General features: G+C 42.8%; 2 protein-coding genes across 8 annotated transcripts in view; one reads left to right on the top strand and one right to left on the bottom strand.

Moving 5' to 3' along the window:
* LOC121709295 (NACHT, LRR and PYD domains-containing protein 12-like) overlaps positions 1-1,415 on the top strand; it is a 16,731-nt gene extending 15,316 nt beyond the window's left edge. For all 6 annotated transcript variants that reach the window (XM_042092579.1, XM_042092560.1, XM_042092553.1 and 3 more), the window contains 2 exons: positions 133-306; positions 1,177-1,415. In XM_042092579.1, coding sequence (XP_041948513.1) covers positions 133-306; positions 1,177-1,183 — 181 coding nt within the window. In that variant the 3' untranslated portion in view covers positions 1,184-1,415. The remainder of the gene's footprint in view (positions 1-132; positions 307-1,176) is intronic.
* A 3,153-nt stretch (positions 1,416-4,568) lies between these two features.
* map2k2b (mitogen-activated protein kinase kinase 2b) lies at positions 4,569-14,499 on the bottom strand. 2 transcript variants are annotated; one of them, XM_042092616.1, is made up of 12 exons: positions 14,343-14,496; positions 13,236-13,382; positions 12,008-12,218; positions 10,519-10,665; positions 9,547-9,624; positions 9,092-9,143; positions 8,725-8,849; positions 8,089-8,302; positions 7,825-7,877; positions 6,960-7,021; positions 6,819-6,864; positions 4,569-6,572 (listed from the first exon to the last, which is right to left on the bottom strand). In XM_042092616.1, the coding sequence occupies exons 2-12, from the start codon at positions 13,322-13,324 to the stop codon at positions 6,462-6,464; spliced, it is 1,188 nt and encodes a 395-aa protein (XP_041948550.1). In that variant the 5' UTR covers positions 13,325-13,382; positions 14,343-14,496; the 3' UTR covers positions 4,569-6,461. The 2 variants fall into 2 exon arrangements, with proteins under 2 accessions (XP_041948550.1, XP_041948541.1); XM_042092607.1 differs by having other exon boundaries at positions 13,236-14,499.
* Between the last annotated feature and the right edge of the window lie 4,082 nt (positions 14,500-18,581).

Genomic DNA, 18,581 nt, shown 5'->3' with positions numbered 1-18,581 from the left:
CCTGTGTGACAGTAAATGTTTTTTTTTTTTGTTTGTTTTTTTTTGTTTTTGTTCTTGGATGCGGTGGGAAACGTGCGTTGTGTTGTGTGTGCATTATGGACGATGTGTTATTAAATTGTGTGTTTATCTCAGGCTACGGAAGTGTAACCTCACAGTGAGGAGCTGTTCATCTCTAGCTTCAGCTCTCAGATCAAACCCCTCCAGTCAGAGAGAGCTGGACCTGAGAAACAACACACTGCAGCAGTCTGGAGTGGAGCTGCTCTCTGCTCTACAGAGAGACCCTACATATAAACTGACTGAACTAATGTAAGTATGATGAATACAGTATATATAATCACAATCCAAAGTAATCCTCTGTGCTATGTGTCAATGTGTCCACTTATTGTTTACATGTGTAATCTCAACTAGTATGATCTCTGTGATGTATCAGTGTACACAAGTAGTTACTGTACATGTGTAAATGATTTTGATCTGCGCAAAGTTAACAAACTTACCGTTAAATACAGTTATCAGGTTTCATCTGGACAAGCTTTACCGAGTTATTAGTCTGACTGGAGTTGAGCTGTTCGTATGTTGACACGTCAGCAACACTATAATCATAATATACTTTGAGGGGGACATGTCCCCCCAATATTCAACTATGATCATAATGTCACCCCCAATATAAAGGCATACATTGTTATACTACAATTAACTATCACTTACTGCTGTTTGAAACAGTTTACAGATGTAATCACAAACTAAACTTTAACAACTAACTATAGGCCTCCATAACTAGCCAGCAGCCCATTACATAACGTTAGCATCCATTAATATTCCCAATTGTCATGACTAACACACACACACACACACACACACACACACACACACACACACACACACACACACACACACTTATTTACAGGTGACCTTGGGAGTTGGCATTTTACAAAAAAAGAACTCCGATAGGCGGATTTAGTCACAGATGACCTAAAGTGTGTGGTATATGGATGGATTAATGCACTGCATGTCTGTCTTTTAGGCTAACATTAACATCTCTTCTCTATAGTCATTTTACGCTGAAATTACAATTATGGAGACAAACAATGGCTACAGCCTTGCATGTCTGTGTTGATGAATCCTAATGAAGAAAACCCGATTGCGAGGATGATGGAATCTGCTGAATCTTCTTAACAGGTATTAACTGGGGAGAAATCAAGCATCCATCAGTGTGACTGGTACCAATACCAGTCTCAATACCAGATGATCATCCAGCTGCCCCACACATCAGCACTATGTTTCTTTATGTTTACTGCTATTTCAAAGGATTTATTTTGTTATGAAGTGATGCATTGATTAACATTTATATTTATATTTAAAAACTTCATTTTTATGATTATTTAGCCATACAGTGTCATGAGCATCATTAAACTTTCTTTTGTCACAAAGTTTGTCTCAGTTTGGTCAGTTCAATCACTCATATCAGGTTTGCGCCTCAACCATAATTCTTAAATATCCACTAATGAATCCCCAGACCCACTAGTTAAAATATCAGTCTTATAAGTGCTTTAAAGGGGGTGCAGACAGCTCTATGTCATCAATAATCCCTCTACAAACACAACAGAGGAAGGTGTTTACAGGTGGGACCTAGTTCTGCATTCCAGTGCCCTCTAGTGGACAGAAGGGAGAGAGGGGAAAAAGTCCGCAACACCAGTATATGCTTATTTACCGTGACGTTTCGGGCCCACTCAAGCCCTCATCAGACGTGAGTCAACAATCCAAAGACACCCATATATGTACAATTAAGTGATCACATGATCACACAGTGGTGTTACACAGGCAAGTAATTATCCAATCACAGCAATAGCCAATACATGTTCAGTAATGCAGTGCATACATACATCCATACACATATCTACATTTTCCAGAAACACCTACATACACTATATACAAAAATTACAGGAATCCAACAACTACAAAAAACATGACCTCATTCTCTGTCCACAGGATACACAACGGTCAGATGTCAAAACAGACTGTGCAAAATTGTGCAAAATAGTGCAAAATGTACAAATTGGCATCCATTGTCAAAATGTGCAAATTAGCATGTCGGCATTAAACTCATGTTCACTTATAGTAGCTGTCCATAGAATAAGCAAGTATACACAAACCCCATATCACAAATCACCAGCTAGATGTCATACAAATAGTCTGTGCAAAATTGTGCAAATTGGCGTCTATCACCACATTGTGCAAATTAGCATCTCTCATCAGGACTCATCTCATGTTCACTTACAGTACATATCCATAAAAATGTGCAAAATGGCGACTCTTTATCACATTGTGCAAGTTAACGTCTGTATCAGAACTCATGTCATGTTCACTGATAGTACATATCCATAGAACAAGCATGTCTCCACATCTCATATGTCAAACAACAGCCAGCGGTAAGTATACATAAGCTAGATATCAAAAAACAGTCTGTGCAAAGTTGTGCAGCATGGCATATATTGTCACATTGTGCAAATTCGCGTCTCTTGTCAGGACTGTGCAACATGGGGCCCATGCTACAGGAAAGGCCTAAGATCGAAGTCCTCATTGAGGCCGCGTGGTGACAGTGTGTCTAATGTATATATCCAATATGCCTCCCTCTTAAGAAGTAATGCATTAACATCCCCTCCCCGACTGGGTGGTTTTATCAGTTCAATTCCTGTATATCTTAAGGACGAGACATTGTGCGAGGCCTGTGTGAAATGAAGTGCTACTGGACTTCTAATGTCATGGAGACGGATATTGGATCTATGTTCAGAGATTTTCAGAGGTTTTTTCCTCTTTATACTGTACTCTAGTGGACAGAAACCATATGAACTCTGTATAGAGAGGGGAGACAGCAGAGACCACATGAGGCCTTGAACCCTGGTCTACAAGGTCACTAACATGCACCCTGACCACAACACTAAAGAACCCTGGTCTACAAGGTCACTAACATGCACCCTGACCACAACACTTTAGAACCCTGGTCTACAAGGTCACTAACATGCACCCTGACCACAACACTATTTGGGATAGAGATAAATGGGTGTTCCCTGCTCCCGTAATTCCTGGGGTGGCGTAGTCTAGCAACTTCTCCAGTCATGCCACACAGACAAAAGCTTTTTGAAAAGCATAAGTGAGGGGGTGGAAACAACACAAAGTTCCAGACACTGAGCATCCTCTGGAGTTCAGAGAAATCCATCATCAAGGAATGTAAGGAATATGGCAAATCTGCCTAGAGCAGGCCGTCACCACAAACTGAGTGACCGTTCAATAAGAATAATGGTGGGAAAGGTCACCACGGCACCTACTGTATGACAACTCTGAAGAAGTTGAAAGCTTCAGCAGCTGAGATGAGCAACTTTTGCCCAAGTTCTTCACCAGTCAAAACTCTTATATAATATTATTAGATCTTGACTAAAGGTCGCCAAAAGACATGATGTGGGAGACTCCAAAGTGAAATGGAAGGTTCTTTGGTCTGATGTGACCAAAATTGAGCTTTTTGGCCATCAGATTAGGTGCTAATTTTGGCGGAAACCAAACGCTGCACATCACCACAAACACACCATCCCTAATTTGAAGCATGGTGGTGGTAGCATCATGCTGTGGGGATACTTGTAGACAGCAGGCCCTGGAAGGCTTGTGAAGGTAAAGGTAAAATGAATCTAGCAAAATGGAATTCCTGGAGATTCCAATCTGATTCAGTCTGCAAGAGAACTACGACTTGGGAGAAGATTTACTTTACAGCATAACAATGAGCTGAAGTGTAGAGCGAAAACAGAAATGGTTTAAAGACATCAAGGTGAATGTTCTAGAGTGGCCGAGTCAAAGCCCAGACCTCAATCCTATGGACAATCTGTAGCTGGACTTGAAAAGAGCTGTTCACATCCAATCCCCTACCAACCCGACAGATCTTGAGCAGTTTTGCAAAGAAAATGGAGTAAAATTGCAGTATTCAGATGTGCAGACCTAATTGAGACCTATCTACACAGACTCCATGCTTTAATGGTGGCCAAAGAAGTATCTACTAAATGCTGACTTGAAGGCGGTGAATATTTATGTAATTGCTTATTTTGCATTATATATTTTTTAATCAATTAAATAACTAACTTTGTAGAAACCTGCTTTCACCTTGACATCAAAGAAGGACATTTTGTAAATTATTGTAAAAAAAAGGGCAAATAAAATTGATGAAAGCAGTAGGCCCAAAACGGGAAATATCCAGGAGGGTGGTGGTGGTGGGGGGGGTGCCACTTAGGCATGTATGGCTGTATGTGCGTTCGGATCCATTTATTATACAAAAAAATGCATCCATTTATTTTACAAAAAAATTTAACCATACCCAGCCCTAGTATACCATACCCTTGATATGATACGCTTCACTTTCATAAGGCTTAATAATGGCCTACAAATACTTGATGCTGCATTTTCTAGAAACAAATATTTAAAACAGGATCAAAACTCTTAATGTTACTGGTCAGTGTGTGTGTGAGTGTGTGTTGTGTGGAGGGAACTCTCTTCACTCGAATCAGAAATTAAACCAACCACAGAGAGGCTGTGATCTTACACACCATCTTTTATTGACAATAATGACATTTAAAAAGACCAAAATAAAATAACATAACTCTGCCTCTAGGTGGCGCCATTCTCCATTTGAAATTGTGATTGAGGGAGGTTCAAGAGCGCCAAAGAAAAGAGCAAGAAAACAAGACAAGAGAAAATGCCCAAGCCACCCCCACCTCAGAACTCCCCAATCTGATGTGTGTATATAAGGTACTGAACACTAAGACTTGACTTCTCATATAACTTAGTTAATCAATATAGCTCCCCATCACCTACTGTTTATTATCTCTCAACAAAAGATAAGCAAGTATGGCCCTACATCACTGGTAAAGCCCTTGATAGCCACCTGACCCACAGATGCTGTGAGCCCCTAGATGGCTCAGCTCAGTTCATGCCCTCAGGACTGCCCACCCCCCACTCCACTGTTACGCCAGGCTATGTGCCAGGGCTCAGGGCGCTCTTCTGCAGCATGGTAGACAGTCCCACAGCGTCCTAGGAAACACATCTCTGAATTGGACACCACGTCTGGAGCCAACACTGATCCAGGAACAGAGAATAACGCCCCTGTTCAAGGGTTGACTGCTGGCTACAGCACTCATGGCGCAAGCTGTAAGCTGTTTATTATTCTACAACTGACAGGGGAATACTAACCTACGCTGGGGCAAAACGCATAACCCTGTCAGATGCATCCTATGTGTGTGGGGTTGTGTGTAAAGATGGTAGACAGCTGTTTGAGAACATACGAGAGGTGCAGCAAAATGCAGACACCTGTGTGTGTGTGGGGGGTGGTGATGTATACACACAAAAAAAAAAAAACTCAAAACAAAAACAAACAACACTCCTGTCCATTTCCCCAGATACATAAGAGTATACATATCAAATCACCCTTGCAGCAGCTTTTGAACTTCTGGCAAAGAGAGACACTAGGAAGCAACAGGGAAAAAGCAACAAACGGGAAACATGGAAAAAGCAAAAAGGGAACATGGAAAACAAACGCAACAGAGTTCTGCATGCGCAGCCACCAGGAAGTTCAGTTCAGTTTTTACTCACAAAGCTGAAATATATCTGAAATATACTTAAATATCACTGCGCCCAGTTGAGGCCCATGCCTCGCTAATATAATAAATGTATATAGTATATATATATATACTCTATGTCCATTTGGGATGTTGTAACTGAGTGCAGATTTGGTCTTTCTCTTTGTGGTACCAGGTGAATGAGGAAGGCCAGTATGATGCACGCTTCTGTGTGTGTGTGTGTGTGTAAGATATTGAAATTACTTCTGATAACTTCTGTGCTGCCTTCACAGTGCATGTCTAAGCTCGACTCGAGAATCGGACATCTTGCTAAACACGTTAGTACTAGCATGATCCTGCTAGCATCAGTGGGCTACGCTGTCTACAGTCTGTGAGAGCAGAGACCACACCGTCTACAGTCTGTGGAGGCCGAGTCCTCTTGACGTGAACCCCCCAAGGTGCCATTTGTGCCGTGTCTGCAACACACACACACCTCATTCCCGATTGGACATCAGGACCAAACACTGGGCCAATGGAAGTGGAGGGAAAGTGACTGACAGAGGCATTAACCTATCAGAATGATGCATTAATGGGGCACCGATGGTGTGGGGCTTGTAAGTTGCCCCAAAGCATCTTGGGATATCCCTGCAGGGCATAAGGGGGAGGGGGGGGTCCTGATGACACTGGTGACTCAGACTCTACCATACTTGGCGTGTGTGTGTGTGTGTGTGTGTGTGTGTGTGTGTCACACACTGTGGAAGTACAGAGCACAGGCATCAAGTTGGTACATGTACGTATATGCGAGCTAGAGAATCTGTCACTTAGCACAGTGTGTGTGTGTGTGTGTGTGTGTGTGTGGGTGTGTGTGTCTCAGTCCGTGATGCGTGTCGGAGTGCTGGGCTGGTTTAGGCCCATGGTCTTGCAGAGCCATCCAGCAAAGTCCACCTCTTCCACCTCAGAGCGCTTAATGAAGGTATGGTTCTGCAAAAACACAACATCGCGCGCGCACACACACACGCACGCACGCACACACACACACACACACACACATACACATATACACACACACACACAAATTCAGTGGTGTTGGAATTCAAGTGATCAGTTTAAGACCAGTTTCAACATTACAAACCACAATATACAAAATATGTCTTGCTAATAACATTATGTCCTACTGAACCTCTGTCTGAATTAAAACGTTTGCCAGGTCAGATTATTAAAACTCACCATCAACATCTTAAGGTCCGCACGGTCTGCAGGGTTCTTTATGAGGCTGCACAAATAAAAAACAACACAAATAAATGTTGACAACAGTCAACATCAACAAACCAACGAGGTTTCCATGGTTTCAAAAAGGAGACCACTTACCATTTGGTGACAAACTCCTGGAAGTCTGAGGTAAACACGCCCTGTGGCAACTTGGGAGGGGGCTGGAGGAGGAGACAGAACAGCCAATCAGAATGCAGCAGGAAGAGCTCATGTTTAGCACAAAAGCACCACCAGAGAATGTCTAATAAGGGGAGAACTTCCACTCTCGGAAAACTTCCGGTTTCTGAACTGGTTGCAGTTCCTGCTGTGGTTCCACATGAGGGCGCTCGTCCACGAGTGCAGAATGCATGGAGGTCTATGGAGCTGTACCCCTCAAAATCCACTTTTCTCGGGATATAATTTTTTTTCAAGTAATTTGAATATTGTATTCGAAAGGGGAGGCAAAGACAATACACTTGGTTGAGTATTATATTTTTTAAAGTCACTTGATTGTTCTAAAAAGCAAAAGCTTTTCAAACGTGTCGATGACGTCATTCATTAGCACAATCCTAGCGTGTTATGGGCAACAACGACCCAACAACGAAAGGACATGACTCCCGGATTATTTCACTTTTGATTGATAATCCATATCCATTTTGCGAAAAACAAAATAAAATCTGAGGGTTTCAGTTGTTAAATAGGTGAAAACAATAAATTTAGCCATGTAGCTCCATAGGACCCCATTTTGGACTCGCCCGCGATCACCATCTAGGTGAACTCTGGTGAACTGCAGCCAAATTCGGTTTGTATGGGATTAATAGAGAGTGGGGAGGCTCTCCGTAGACGGGCTCTGGCACCACTAAATCTCTCTCACAAGATGATAGGAGGAGTTTGTGTGTGTGTGTGTGTGTGTGTGTGTGTGTGTGTACAGTGTTGTTGTGAAACTCAAGTTGATACGGCAGGTTTGTGAGGTGTGTGTTCTCACCTCATTGACGATGTAGTCGAGCAGCTCAAAGATGGCCATGGCTGGCCCGTGCCCTGAGGACAGAAGAGACACTCAGGGTTAGTGACCGCTTCGTCGTCTTTCGGCATGCTAATGTGTATGTGTGCGTGTGTGTGTGTGTGTGTGTGTGTGTGTGTGTGTGTGTGTGATCTCATCACTGACTGGTCTCTCGGTCGGTCTGGGTCTGGGTGAGGCGCTCTCTCTGTATCTGTTTGTGTGTGCGTGTGTGTGCGTGCGTGATCTCACCACTGACTGGTCTCCCGGGCGGTCTTGGTCTGGGTGAGGTGCTCTGAGTATCCCCATCCGCTCCGTCCACTAGCGGGCGTCCGAAGATGGCCTCGAGCTCGCGGGGGTCCGGCGGGGGGATGGGGTAGCGGCCGATGGAGAGCTCCACCAGTGACAGGCCCATGCTCCACACGTCCGACTGCACAGAGTAGTGGGTGCCCTGCAGGCGCTCTGGCTGGGGGGAGCAGGGGCACACAGACACTCATTAACACACTCACACACACAACCATATATAGAGCAGGGGCACACGGACTCTAATTAATACACTCACACACACGACCATATATGTCAATGTTTCTCAAACTTTTTCAGACCAAGGACCACTTTTAAAAAAAAAAAAAAAAAAAAAAAAAAAAAAATCACTGACCACCTAGCGAAAACAGTAGACCTACTCCAACAGTATATTGCACAACAGCCCTACTCACTGAACCACCGTGCTTATTGTGTCAGAGGATTCATGATTTAACTGGTGTAGCTTACATAGGCAGTGTTGCAGAACTGTTTTGATTTAGATACAAGTTGGTTCAATATGGCAAACAACTGATCTACATTATATTTTGCCACACATGTGTATGTGTGTGGTGTCCTGCCACTTACCGACATATAGGAGCGAGTGCCCACAAAGGAATTGGCCATGGAGTCGATGAGCTGGCCACTCACCCCGAAGTCACAGAGCTTGATCTCACCACGAGAGTTCACCAGAATGTTAGAGGGCTTTACGTCTGCAAAGAGGAAGAGTAAAGAGCATGGGGAATTGATAGGTAGGTAGGTGTGTGTGTGTGTGTGTGTGTGTTAATCATGGTAATTCAACAGGATGTTAGAGGGCTTTATGTCTTTGGAGAGACTGAACATTGAGCATAGTGATTTTAGGACTGCTCTCCAGCCTTATTCTTAACTCTATGATTTGAGTCCGCCTGTCTGTGTGTGTGTCTGTGTGTGTACTGCTCTCTAGTTCCAGTCTCACCTCTGTGCATGATCTGATGCTTCTCGCGGAGGTACGCCAGACCCCTTAGAACCTGAGAACAAACATGCGTGAGGAACATCACTTTCATGTTCTCATGCCTGTTCTCACCACATTGTTTCATTCAGGGAAACCTCTGGCATTATCAGGCCCTCGCAGTCTTGGGCAAATTCAGCTCTGTGCCTTATCTTAAACACACCACTTAAGTCAATGACATTTGTGGTCTGAATGACCATGGATGAAGGACATTAGTACTTGGACCGTGGTTATTCACATACGACACATTAAATGAAGGTGTATCATGACCAGTGGGGTCACCACTTTTGCCTATGAATGACTACATAATGTGGCACTTACTAAATAAACTCTGTTCAGGAATGGAAGTGTTCTGCCTTAAAAGTTATTCTATAATGTGATCAATCAGTCCTTCAGGTATGTGGACTGTGTGAGATACTCACCGCTATGCTGACTTTACCCAGAATCTCCTCTGGGATCCTCTTGGCCTCCTTCAGCACCTGATCCAGTGATCCACCGTCCTGCAGGCCAGATGAGGAGAGATTACAGACACCTCCTAAACGACTCTACTCCCACACTGCTCCTGGACCGCTACACAGGATAGTGGGGAAGACAGCCAGAGACATCATCTTCCATTACAGAGGCAACTTTACACAACTCTCTCTCTTCCTACATCCTTCCCCCTCTATATCCATCCTTCCCTCTCTCTCTCATTTCCTACATCCTTCCCCCTCTACATCCTTCCATCTCTCTCCCTCTCATCCTCCATCCTTCCCCTTCTACATCCATCCATCCATCTCTCTCTCTCCTTCTCCATCCTTCCCCCTCTACATCCATCCATCCATCTCTCTCTCTCCTTCTCCATCCATCCCCCTCTACATCCATCCTTCCCTCTCTCTCTCTCTTCATCCTTCCCCCTCTACATCCATCTCTCTCTCCTTCTCCATCCATCCCCCTCTACATCCATCCTTCCCTCTCTCTCTCATTTCCTCCATCCTTGCATCTCTCTCTCTCTCTCTCTCTCTCTCTCTCTCTCTCTCTCTCTCTCTATTCTTTCCCCTCTACATCCATCCATTTCTGTTTTCCTCCATCCTCCCCCTACATGCATCTCTCAGCATGTTTCTAGGCAGATGATGATCTCAGTTGCTGTAGTAACCCATTATGTCTCCTCTCCTTCTTCCTCTCTCTCCCATCCATCAGTCACCCTTCCCATCACGCAGATGTCCATCTCTCCCTCACTGTAGAAGGCTCCATAACAATCAACTAAGCATCCATGTCTGGAGCTACCCTTCTTCCTTTATAGTTCCATCTCACTACCCATCAATCCATCCATCCCTCCATCGACCCACCCACCAATTCATCCACCCATCCATACATCATCCACCCATCCATACACCCACCCATCCATCTCTCACCATGTGTTCCATGCAGATGCTGATCTCTCCGTCGCTATAGAAGGCTCCGTAGAAGCCCACGATGTAGGGCGAATTGCACTCGTGCAGCACCTGCAGCTCTCTGATGATCTGGTTGCGGATGGCCGGTTTGATCTCCAGGTGGATGAGCTGAGCAGACACACAGTTCAGTTAGCTCACTACTAGTTCTACACAGAAATAGCTGAGCAGACACACAGTTCAGTTAGCTCACTACTAGTTCTACACAGAAACCGCTGGGCTGACACACAGTTCAGTTAGCTCACTACTAGTTCTACACAGAAACAGCGGAGCAGACACACAGTTCAGTTAGCTCACTAGATCTACACAGAAACCGCTGGGCTGACACACAGGCAGTCAGGCTTACTAGTTCTACACAGAAACAGCTGAGCAGACACACAGTTTAGTTAGCTCACTACTAGTTCTACACAGAAACAGCTGAGCAGACACACAGTTCAGTTAGCTCACTACTAGTTCTACACAGAAACAGCGGAGCAGACACACAGTTCAGTTAGCTCACTAGATCTACACAGAAACTGCTGGGCTGACACACAGGCAGTCAGGCTTACTAGTTCTACACAGAAACAGCTGAGCAGACACACAGTTTAGTTAGCTCACTACTAGTTCTACACAGAAAGAGCTTAGCAGACACACAGGCAGTCAGGCTTACTAGTTTTACACAGAAAGAGCAAATGCTGCTTAAAGTCTGGAGCATCAGATTCCACTGGCTGCCTAAACAATCACTCTCCAAAGGGAGCTGTGGCTAGACTGGCAGTGTAATGTGAATATCATCTGATCAGTGCAGCACCAAGCAGTGAATTCCACTCTCCAGCGCAGAGCCATGTGACAAGATCTGGGTTGCTTCAAAGTTAACTAGATCCTCTGCTCTTGCAGCTGTGTCTCCCGCATAAACTCCATAAGTAGCATAGAGTTGACAGTGCAAACATGTGCACAGTGCATGAACTTAAAAGCCTTGCAATCGTGGATAGTATACTGACCACAGTATTGTCTGACCAGTATAGCATCAAGCGGTGAATTCCCCACAGCCAGTTTAAGGCAGCCCTCACCCAGCTGTCGGCCCGCACAGGCACAGGAGTGCTGTTCAGGGTTCCCACTCCAAGTCAAACGTAAAATTCCCTGTCCTTTCTTTAATTGACCAAAATGCTGAATTTCCATGACCTTTGTACAGAAAAATGTTTGCCTTTGTGCTGACTGAGCAGATAAAAAATATATAGCCACAGCAGTGTTGCATGAAGCATGTGAATTAACCCAAACTGCATTTTGGGTTTTTACTGCATGGTAAATATTACTGCATGGAAAATGTTGAACATGCTACTAACTAAATTCCCCAATATCCAATGACTTGGCTTTGTATTGACAAGACTTTTTAAAATTGCATGACATTTCAGAAATTACATGACCCATGGTGTGGGATCCCTGTATGTCATGTGATGGGTGGCAGCAGCATCCTTACCTTGCGTGCCATCACCAGCCCCGAGGGCTTGTGGCATACTTTGTTCACCACGCCACCGTTGCCAGCACCCAGCTCGCAGATGCGGTGGAAGTCGTCGTCTTTGAGCTCGCCCACTTTGGCCTTCTGGGTAAGGAAGGCCTCCAAGCGCTTCCTCTGTTGCTCATCCAGATCGAGCTCCTCCAGCTTCTTCTGCAGGGCCTCCAGGTTGGCCCTGATGGACACACGCACGGAGAAACAGGACAAGAGTGTGTCAGAGAGACACAGAAACCATAGAGATGTGTGTGTGTGTGTGTGTGTGTATGTGTGTTGGGGGGGATCCTAGATCCAGCTACTCCAGCTTAGCCCTCACAGGCAGGACAGAGAGGGGTTCACAGGACCTTTTAATACACTACAACTGTATGATACTGTAATAGTCTTTTTTGTTATACTAACTATTCATTTCGATTGTTCTTATGTTGAATTGCAAAGTTAAGAACAGTGAAGTTCACCTAACCGGAGTGTTGTGCCTCTCATGCACTAGGCGTGCTCACCATTCAGAAGTGGCTCAACTTAAAGCAAAATTGGGAATATTTAATTAATTTTTTAAAAATGAATTGCAAATCAAATTGCAATCATAATATCTATCAGACAAAATCACAATTAAATATATTTCCCAAATTGTGTGGCCCAAGAAGAGAGAGAGATAGAGAAGGAAGATAATATTAAAGGTGTGATATAGCCAGAGACGAGATGTGTGGGTAGGTTGAGCAGACCAACAGGGGAGATTGGCCATATCTACACAGCAAGGTTCTTAAGCTGCTGGTGGAAGTGTTTCCAAATTTAACATACAAGCACTCAATGTGTCAAAATCATAACTCTGCTTAACAATCTCTAGTAGACAGTCCAGTCTGGTGATGACACAGAATCTAACCGGCTTACAGCTTACAGCTCCACACTTTAGATCATTCATGACCCAACAGATGAGCCACAATCACAGGTGTTTACAACCAAAGATGACATTGTTATGAGCACTGCTTCAACTGCACACGTTTAAGCTCCAGGCCATATATGGACTGCAACAAGTGGACCGCTACAGGTGTGCCTCTGCTACCCTCTACACGTTTCCGTGCTTTCAACAAGGTCTGCACTGGCACCCACCACCCTGGGGGAAGTGGAGTGCTAAACAGTCATTTCTAGTAAGCACTCACTGACGGTAATGAGCACACCACATCAACCACATTGCACTTACTCAGAAGCAGCATCTATAGTGGTGGACGTGGGCTGTCCTTCCCCAACAGTGGAGATGTTGAGCGGCACCGGTCGTCTTTTGGGGGCCATGTCTTATCTGTCAGTCAGATGTCTTCAACTTCTAGCTTACTTAGCAGCCTATATCAACCTGTAGATGTGCTCTTTTAAGATATATGACGTTGGATAACCCTTTCCACTTACAAAAATACAATTTAAACAGGGGTTGCTTTAAAGTTACAGTCGCTCCGTCACAGGATGGTGTCAACAAAACAATTAACACACACCTGATCAGCTAAATCAGCAAAGGCGATAAAGCTAACCAACTAGCTATGATAGCTATCTTACAGTCATAGTGAATTTCAAAGATTTATTTATATCAAGTATTAACTTATAAACTAAGCAGCATACCTGGACACCCACAACTAACTGATGTCAAATCGAACAAACGCCGTAGAATACCTGGCAACTTAACCTGTCAGTTAGGTTCTAGTCAGCTAAGTTAACAAGCTTACTAGAGCCAAAGTTAACCAGCTGACGTTAGCATGACATTACCGACAGACAGCTAATTGAGAGTAGGTAAAATAGCTTTGTTGAGCTGTATGCATATGAAACTACACTGAAACTAATGAGCCAAGCTAGACACTTACTAATAGCCTTTTCTGATGCCGACATGAAGTGGTCTAACATTACATTTAAGTCTGTTAGCAATTCTTCAGACTAGTAACGTGCCACACTAGCTAGCAAGACTTACTACTAACAGTATATTCCCATTTAACATATCAGCTAACGTTAGCTAGCCAAAAGAGTGTGTTAACATTACTTCAAATGCAATGATTTTCCCTTCTACTGGCTATCGCGAGGTTTAGCAACACATAACAGAGTACACTCGACCAAAACGCATAACTACATGTAGGTAAACCAGCCATCAAAGCTAGCATCTAGGATAGGCACATTTGGCTATCAATACATAACTTGCTAATTCTCACTAAACGAGAGGACGACCTATTAGCAAGCTAACACTAACATAGCGTTAGCTAACAGTTAACGATACCGTACAAACGGTCTGGGCTTTCGGAATCGAGATGACTATAGACAAAAGCTTCGTTACTGTATGTCCTGGAAAGAGCTGAAGTTTTAGGGTCCCCTGTGACATACAAAAAAGAGACAACTATCCTTGCACGAAATGTCCCAGGTTAAGGTTGGGGGCGCGGCTAATTTGTCCCTTTTCGCCCAAACCCAAACCAGGCTAGAGGCTAGAAGACGGAAGCTTTCGTGACGTTTCCTAGCGAAACCCCGCCCACATAAACCTAGAAGTCTTCTAGGCCTATCACTTGAAGGAAACCCTTAAAGGAGAATTCCGGTGTGATATTGACCTAGCTTCTAAAGTGTGTTGAAACATGATACCGAGTGTGAACGAATGTCTCACAGCCCATCTCGGCTTGTCCCCTGCACTCCAAAATCTGGCGCTAGTTAGCCGATGCTACCAACAGCTTTTTCAATGGTGGTGCTTCGGCATCGGGCTAGCCATGCAAATAAATCACTGTTTTACACCATTTACGAGGCTCAATGTATCTCCACACTTCATTGGTAGACTTCCGAGGGCCCTGACATTTAAAACGAGACATTGAGAACTTTGAAAAAGCACTGGTAGTTTACTTACAAGACGATTTATACAGACAGTATCTTCACGAAGTTTAGCGTTTGCAGCCATCTTGAATTTAGTCACGATAAGTCGAGCAACGAGTAAGAATGAACAGGTATGATAAGGGATCAGATTCCAAAAATAATTCAGTGGAAATGCATGGATTCCAGTTGCTGCTACTGGAAGAAACTGGAATCTATGCATTTCCACAGAATTATTTTTGGAATCTGATCCCTTATCATACCTGTTCATTCTTACTCGTCGCTCGACTTGAATTAATGTATTCCTTACCATATCATATTTTTACAACACACACATTTTTAGAACTAATGATAAATTAATGTATTCCTTACCATATCATATTTTTACAACACACACATTTTTAGAACTAATGATAAAAAACTAGAGTCAATAGAAACGGTCAATGTTTGTGGTATTGTTGAATGTGGAACACAGCAAAGCAATTCCTAGAGATATAGCTTACATGTACCACCTGCACTGAGGTGTACTGCACAATGGGGTATAAGCGAACATCCATAAGCATACCCCCTATGGGAAGCTCTGGGGCTAATAAGCCATCACCTGCCACTAGCATTCCATTGACCCCCATCCATTTTGGTGTCAATTTGACAGTAAATAACATTACATCTGAAGCGTTTAAAGGCTATTTTTCCATTGTTTATTTCTCAAGAAACACAACAATGTACAACCACAAATCAGAAAAATATGGGACGTTGTGTAAAATGCGAATAAAAACAGAATGTAATAATCTGCAAACCTCATAAGTTGTAAAAAGGACACAGACAACCAGGGGTGCAGTGGTTAAATAAGAGGTGGGTAAATTATTAATTCTATGATGGTAAGGTGGACTGCGCCATGCGGTATTGGAATTTTAAAAACAGAACATGTTTGATGATGGGGGAGATTATTATCCAATGTTTATAACCACCATTGGTATTAAATGGTTCCTAGAGTGTTGATGAGTGTACATATTGTGCATGTGGATACAGTGTGATTTTTGAATGTGAAAAGTTACATTTGGTGAATACACTCTAATAAGAGGTGGATAAACTCAATAAGAGGTGGATAAACTCTATTTCTGAAATGTCAGAGGTGGATAAACTGTGTTTACTTGTGTTTAGCCTCCACTACAACACTGCAGACAACATATTGTAATGAACTGAGCCTAGCTGGTTATGACTGTGCTCCCATGATGCCGTGCAATGTGTGTATGTGTGTAATGTTGATGTAATAACCATGTGGGTTGACAATGTCGTATGTCATGTCTGTCGTGTTTATGTTTGCAGCTGGTTACAGTGTTCATAATTAGGGTTGATTGGTGTGTGTTTTAGATATAGCCTAAAGTAGATGTGTAGTGCTGGGGCATAAGGCCAGGTATGGCCCAGTATTAAGTGATTGCATGTTTTAGTGTGAGACCAATAAAAAACATTCTGTGACAACTGAGCAGTTTGTTACAATATCAAATATTAAAAATGATAAATTTGACTATTTCATGGAAAATATGTTACATTTGATACCAGCAACATGCTTCAAAAAAAGTTGGAACGGGGTAACAAAATGCTGGAAAAGTTGAAATGATAAAGAAAACAAAAGGTGGAATGTTTCACAACTGGTAACTGGCAACATGATTGGGTATGAGCCAGAGAGGTAGGGTGTCTAAAAGGCTAGAAGTAAAGATGTAGGGGTAATCATCGCTCTGTGTAAATCAGTGTGGACAAATGATAAAACAATGTAATTTTAATGCTTCTCAACATGAAATTGTGAACTATTTGGGGAGTTCATTATCTACACTACATAATATAATTAAGATATTCAGAGAATCCAAAAATATTTGCAAACAAGGGAGAAAGCTGGAAAAACAATATTGGATGGCTGTGGTCTTTTGGACCTCAGATGGCACTGCATAACCAGACCTGTTTCTGTAAAGAAAATCATTGTATATGGGCTCAGAAGATCTCTGATAATCATTGTGAGCCGGATCAATTCAGAAATGCTAATGTTAACCCTCTTTAATGTCAAACTGAAAGCAGATTCAAAATAAGCAATTGTATAAACATTCACGCCATTCAAGTCAACGTGTAATTGCTGCACCTTGAGCCGCAATTACTGTAAAGCATTAGTCTGCCCTAACAAATGAAACGTGGTGATTGCTGATTTGACATGACGAAGAACCTGAAAATAGTCCCCGGCTCTACAGTGACTTCCAGCAACAAGTTTGAGCTGCAGCAGATTAGAGTATAGTTCCATGTCAAATCAGATTAGAAAATAACCACATTTAATTTTCCGTTATTACACTTTCTAACTTGAGAAGAGACAAGTTTTAGGAAAATTACCGGAAATCTTTTCGTCACTTTTAAGCGTGATGCTAGCAGGCGAGATGCTAATGGTCTAATCCGATTCAATGATCTATGCTAGGCTGGAGCTAAAAGTGGTATTGCCAGACTCACAGAACGGCTGGAAGAACTGGAGAAAGGTAAAATTAAATTGTTACTGAAATTGTTATAACTCGAGGGGAGGTGGAAAATGATTCCCCAAATGGTGGAATATCCCTTTAACCTAACCTTACCTTTAAAATGCATGCGATTACCTTGAAATTACAGACTAATAGGAATTGCAAGTTGTGCAAACAAATGCTTACTTAGTTTAGTGCATTTACACTACTGAGAAGTCCTATTCCACTTAATTACAAGTAAAGTATACTGTATGTTAATTAAACACAACACATGTATTGAAGTTGTGCTTATACAGTTCAGCTAAGGACATTTCCCGCAAATGCATTTCCAGAATGCCACAGCCCCAGCCTACATATTTTAAAAGGTCACATATTACTGAAATTCAATCTTAAAATGCAATATATAACAAAGTGACAGTGACACTAAATGCTACATATAGCCTACTGTGTTACAAATTGAGCAGCACTGATTAGGCTAAATATCATATATTAAAAACAAACAGAAATTAAATGTCGTCTGTTGTTTCTCCGGTGTGTGTGTTTAGTACTCATGCTGTTTCTGTCTCTCAGCGCACAAGCTCACAGTGTTTTAAAGCTGGACACACTGCTCCAGGGCATCCCAAAATAAAATCATGGCAGGAATAAGAAACCTGCATTCCATGTGGTATGTTGAATGACAAAGCTTCTGGTAAAGAGACTATAACAAGTTTGTTGTGCATCTGTGTAAATTTAGTAGAAAAGCACAATTGCCCTTTTTGAAAGATGGGCAGTCTGAAGTCTGACATGTCAAATGCATGGGCCAAAGATCACTCACTGCTGGGTGAATATACATATTTACACATGATTATCCTGTAATATGTACAAGTATATAAATATATATAGGCATTGCAAGACTACTAGGCCTACTATATGTCACTTATTTAGGCTACTGGTTCTCTTAATGGCTTGTTTAGTCAGCTCAACTAGCTGGCAATCCACAATGTATAACCCCCTAAATTAACAAACTGGGTGAATGTTTTATGTCGCCTACTTAATACATAACCGTTAGTCTCTAGTGATCATTGGTTTAGTATTCTTTGGTGAACTAGAAGCGGTCCACACTAAAAGCCCCGTGCCTGTTCGTAGCCCACGTTCACTCCCCCAGTAGGGGGGGCACTGATAACGTCATTTTCAGTGGCACCTCTGAACCCTCTATAAGAGTTTGTAAAATCGGCGAATGGTCAAGAAATTGT

This window comes from Alosa sapidissima, chromosome 1 (genome assembly GCF_018492685.1).
Source record: "Alosa sapidissima isolate fAloSap1 chromosome 1, fAloSap1.pri, whole genome shotgun sequence".
Lineage (NCBI taxonomy): Eukaryota > Metazoa > Chordata > Actinopteri > Clupeiformes > Clupeidae > Alosa > Alosa sapidissima.
The sequence above is the reverse complement of the archived record's forward strand: the minus strand, read 5'-3'. Positions and strand labels throughout refer to the sequence as shown.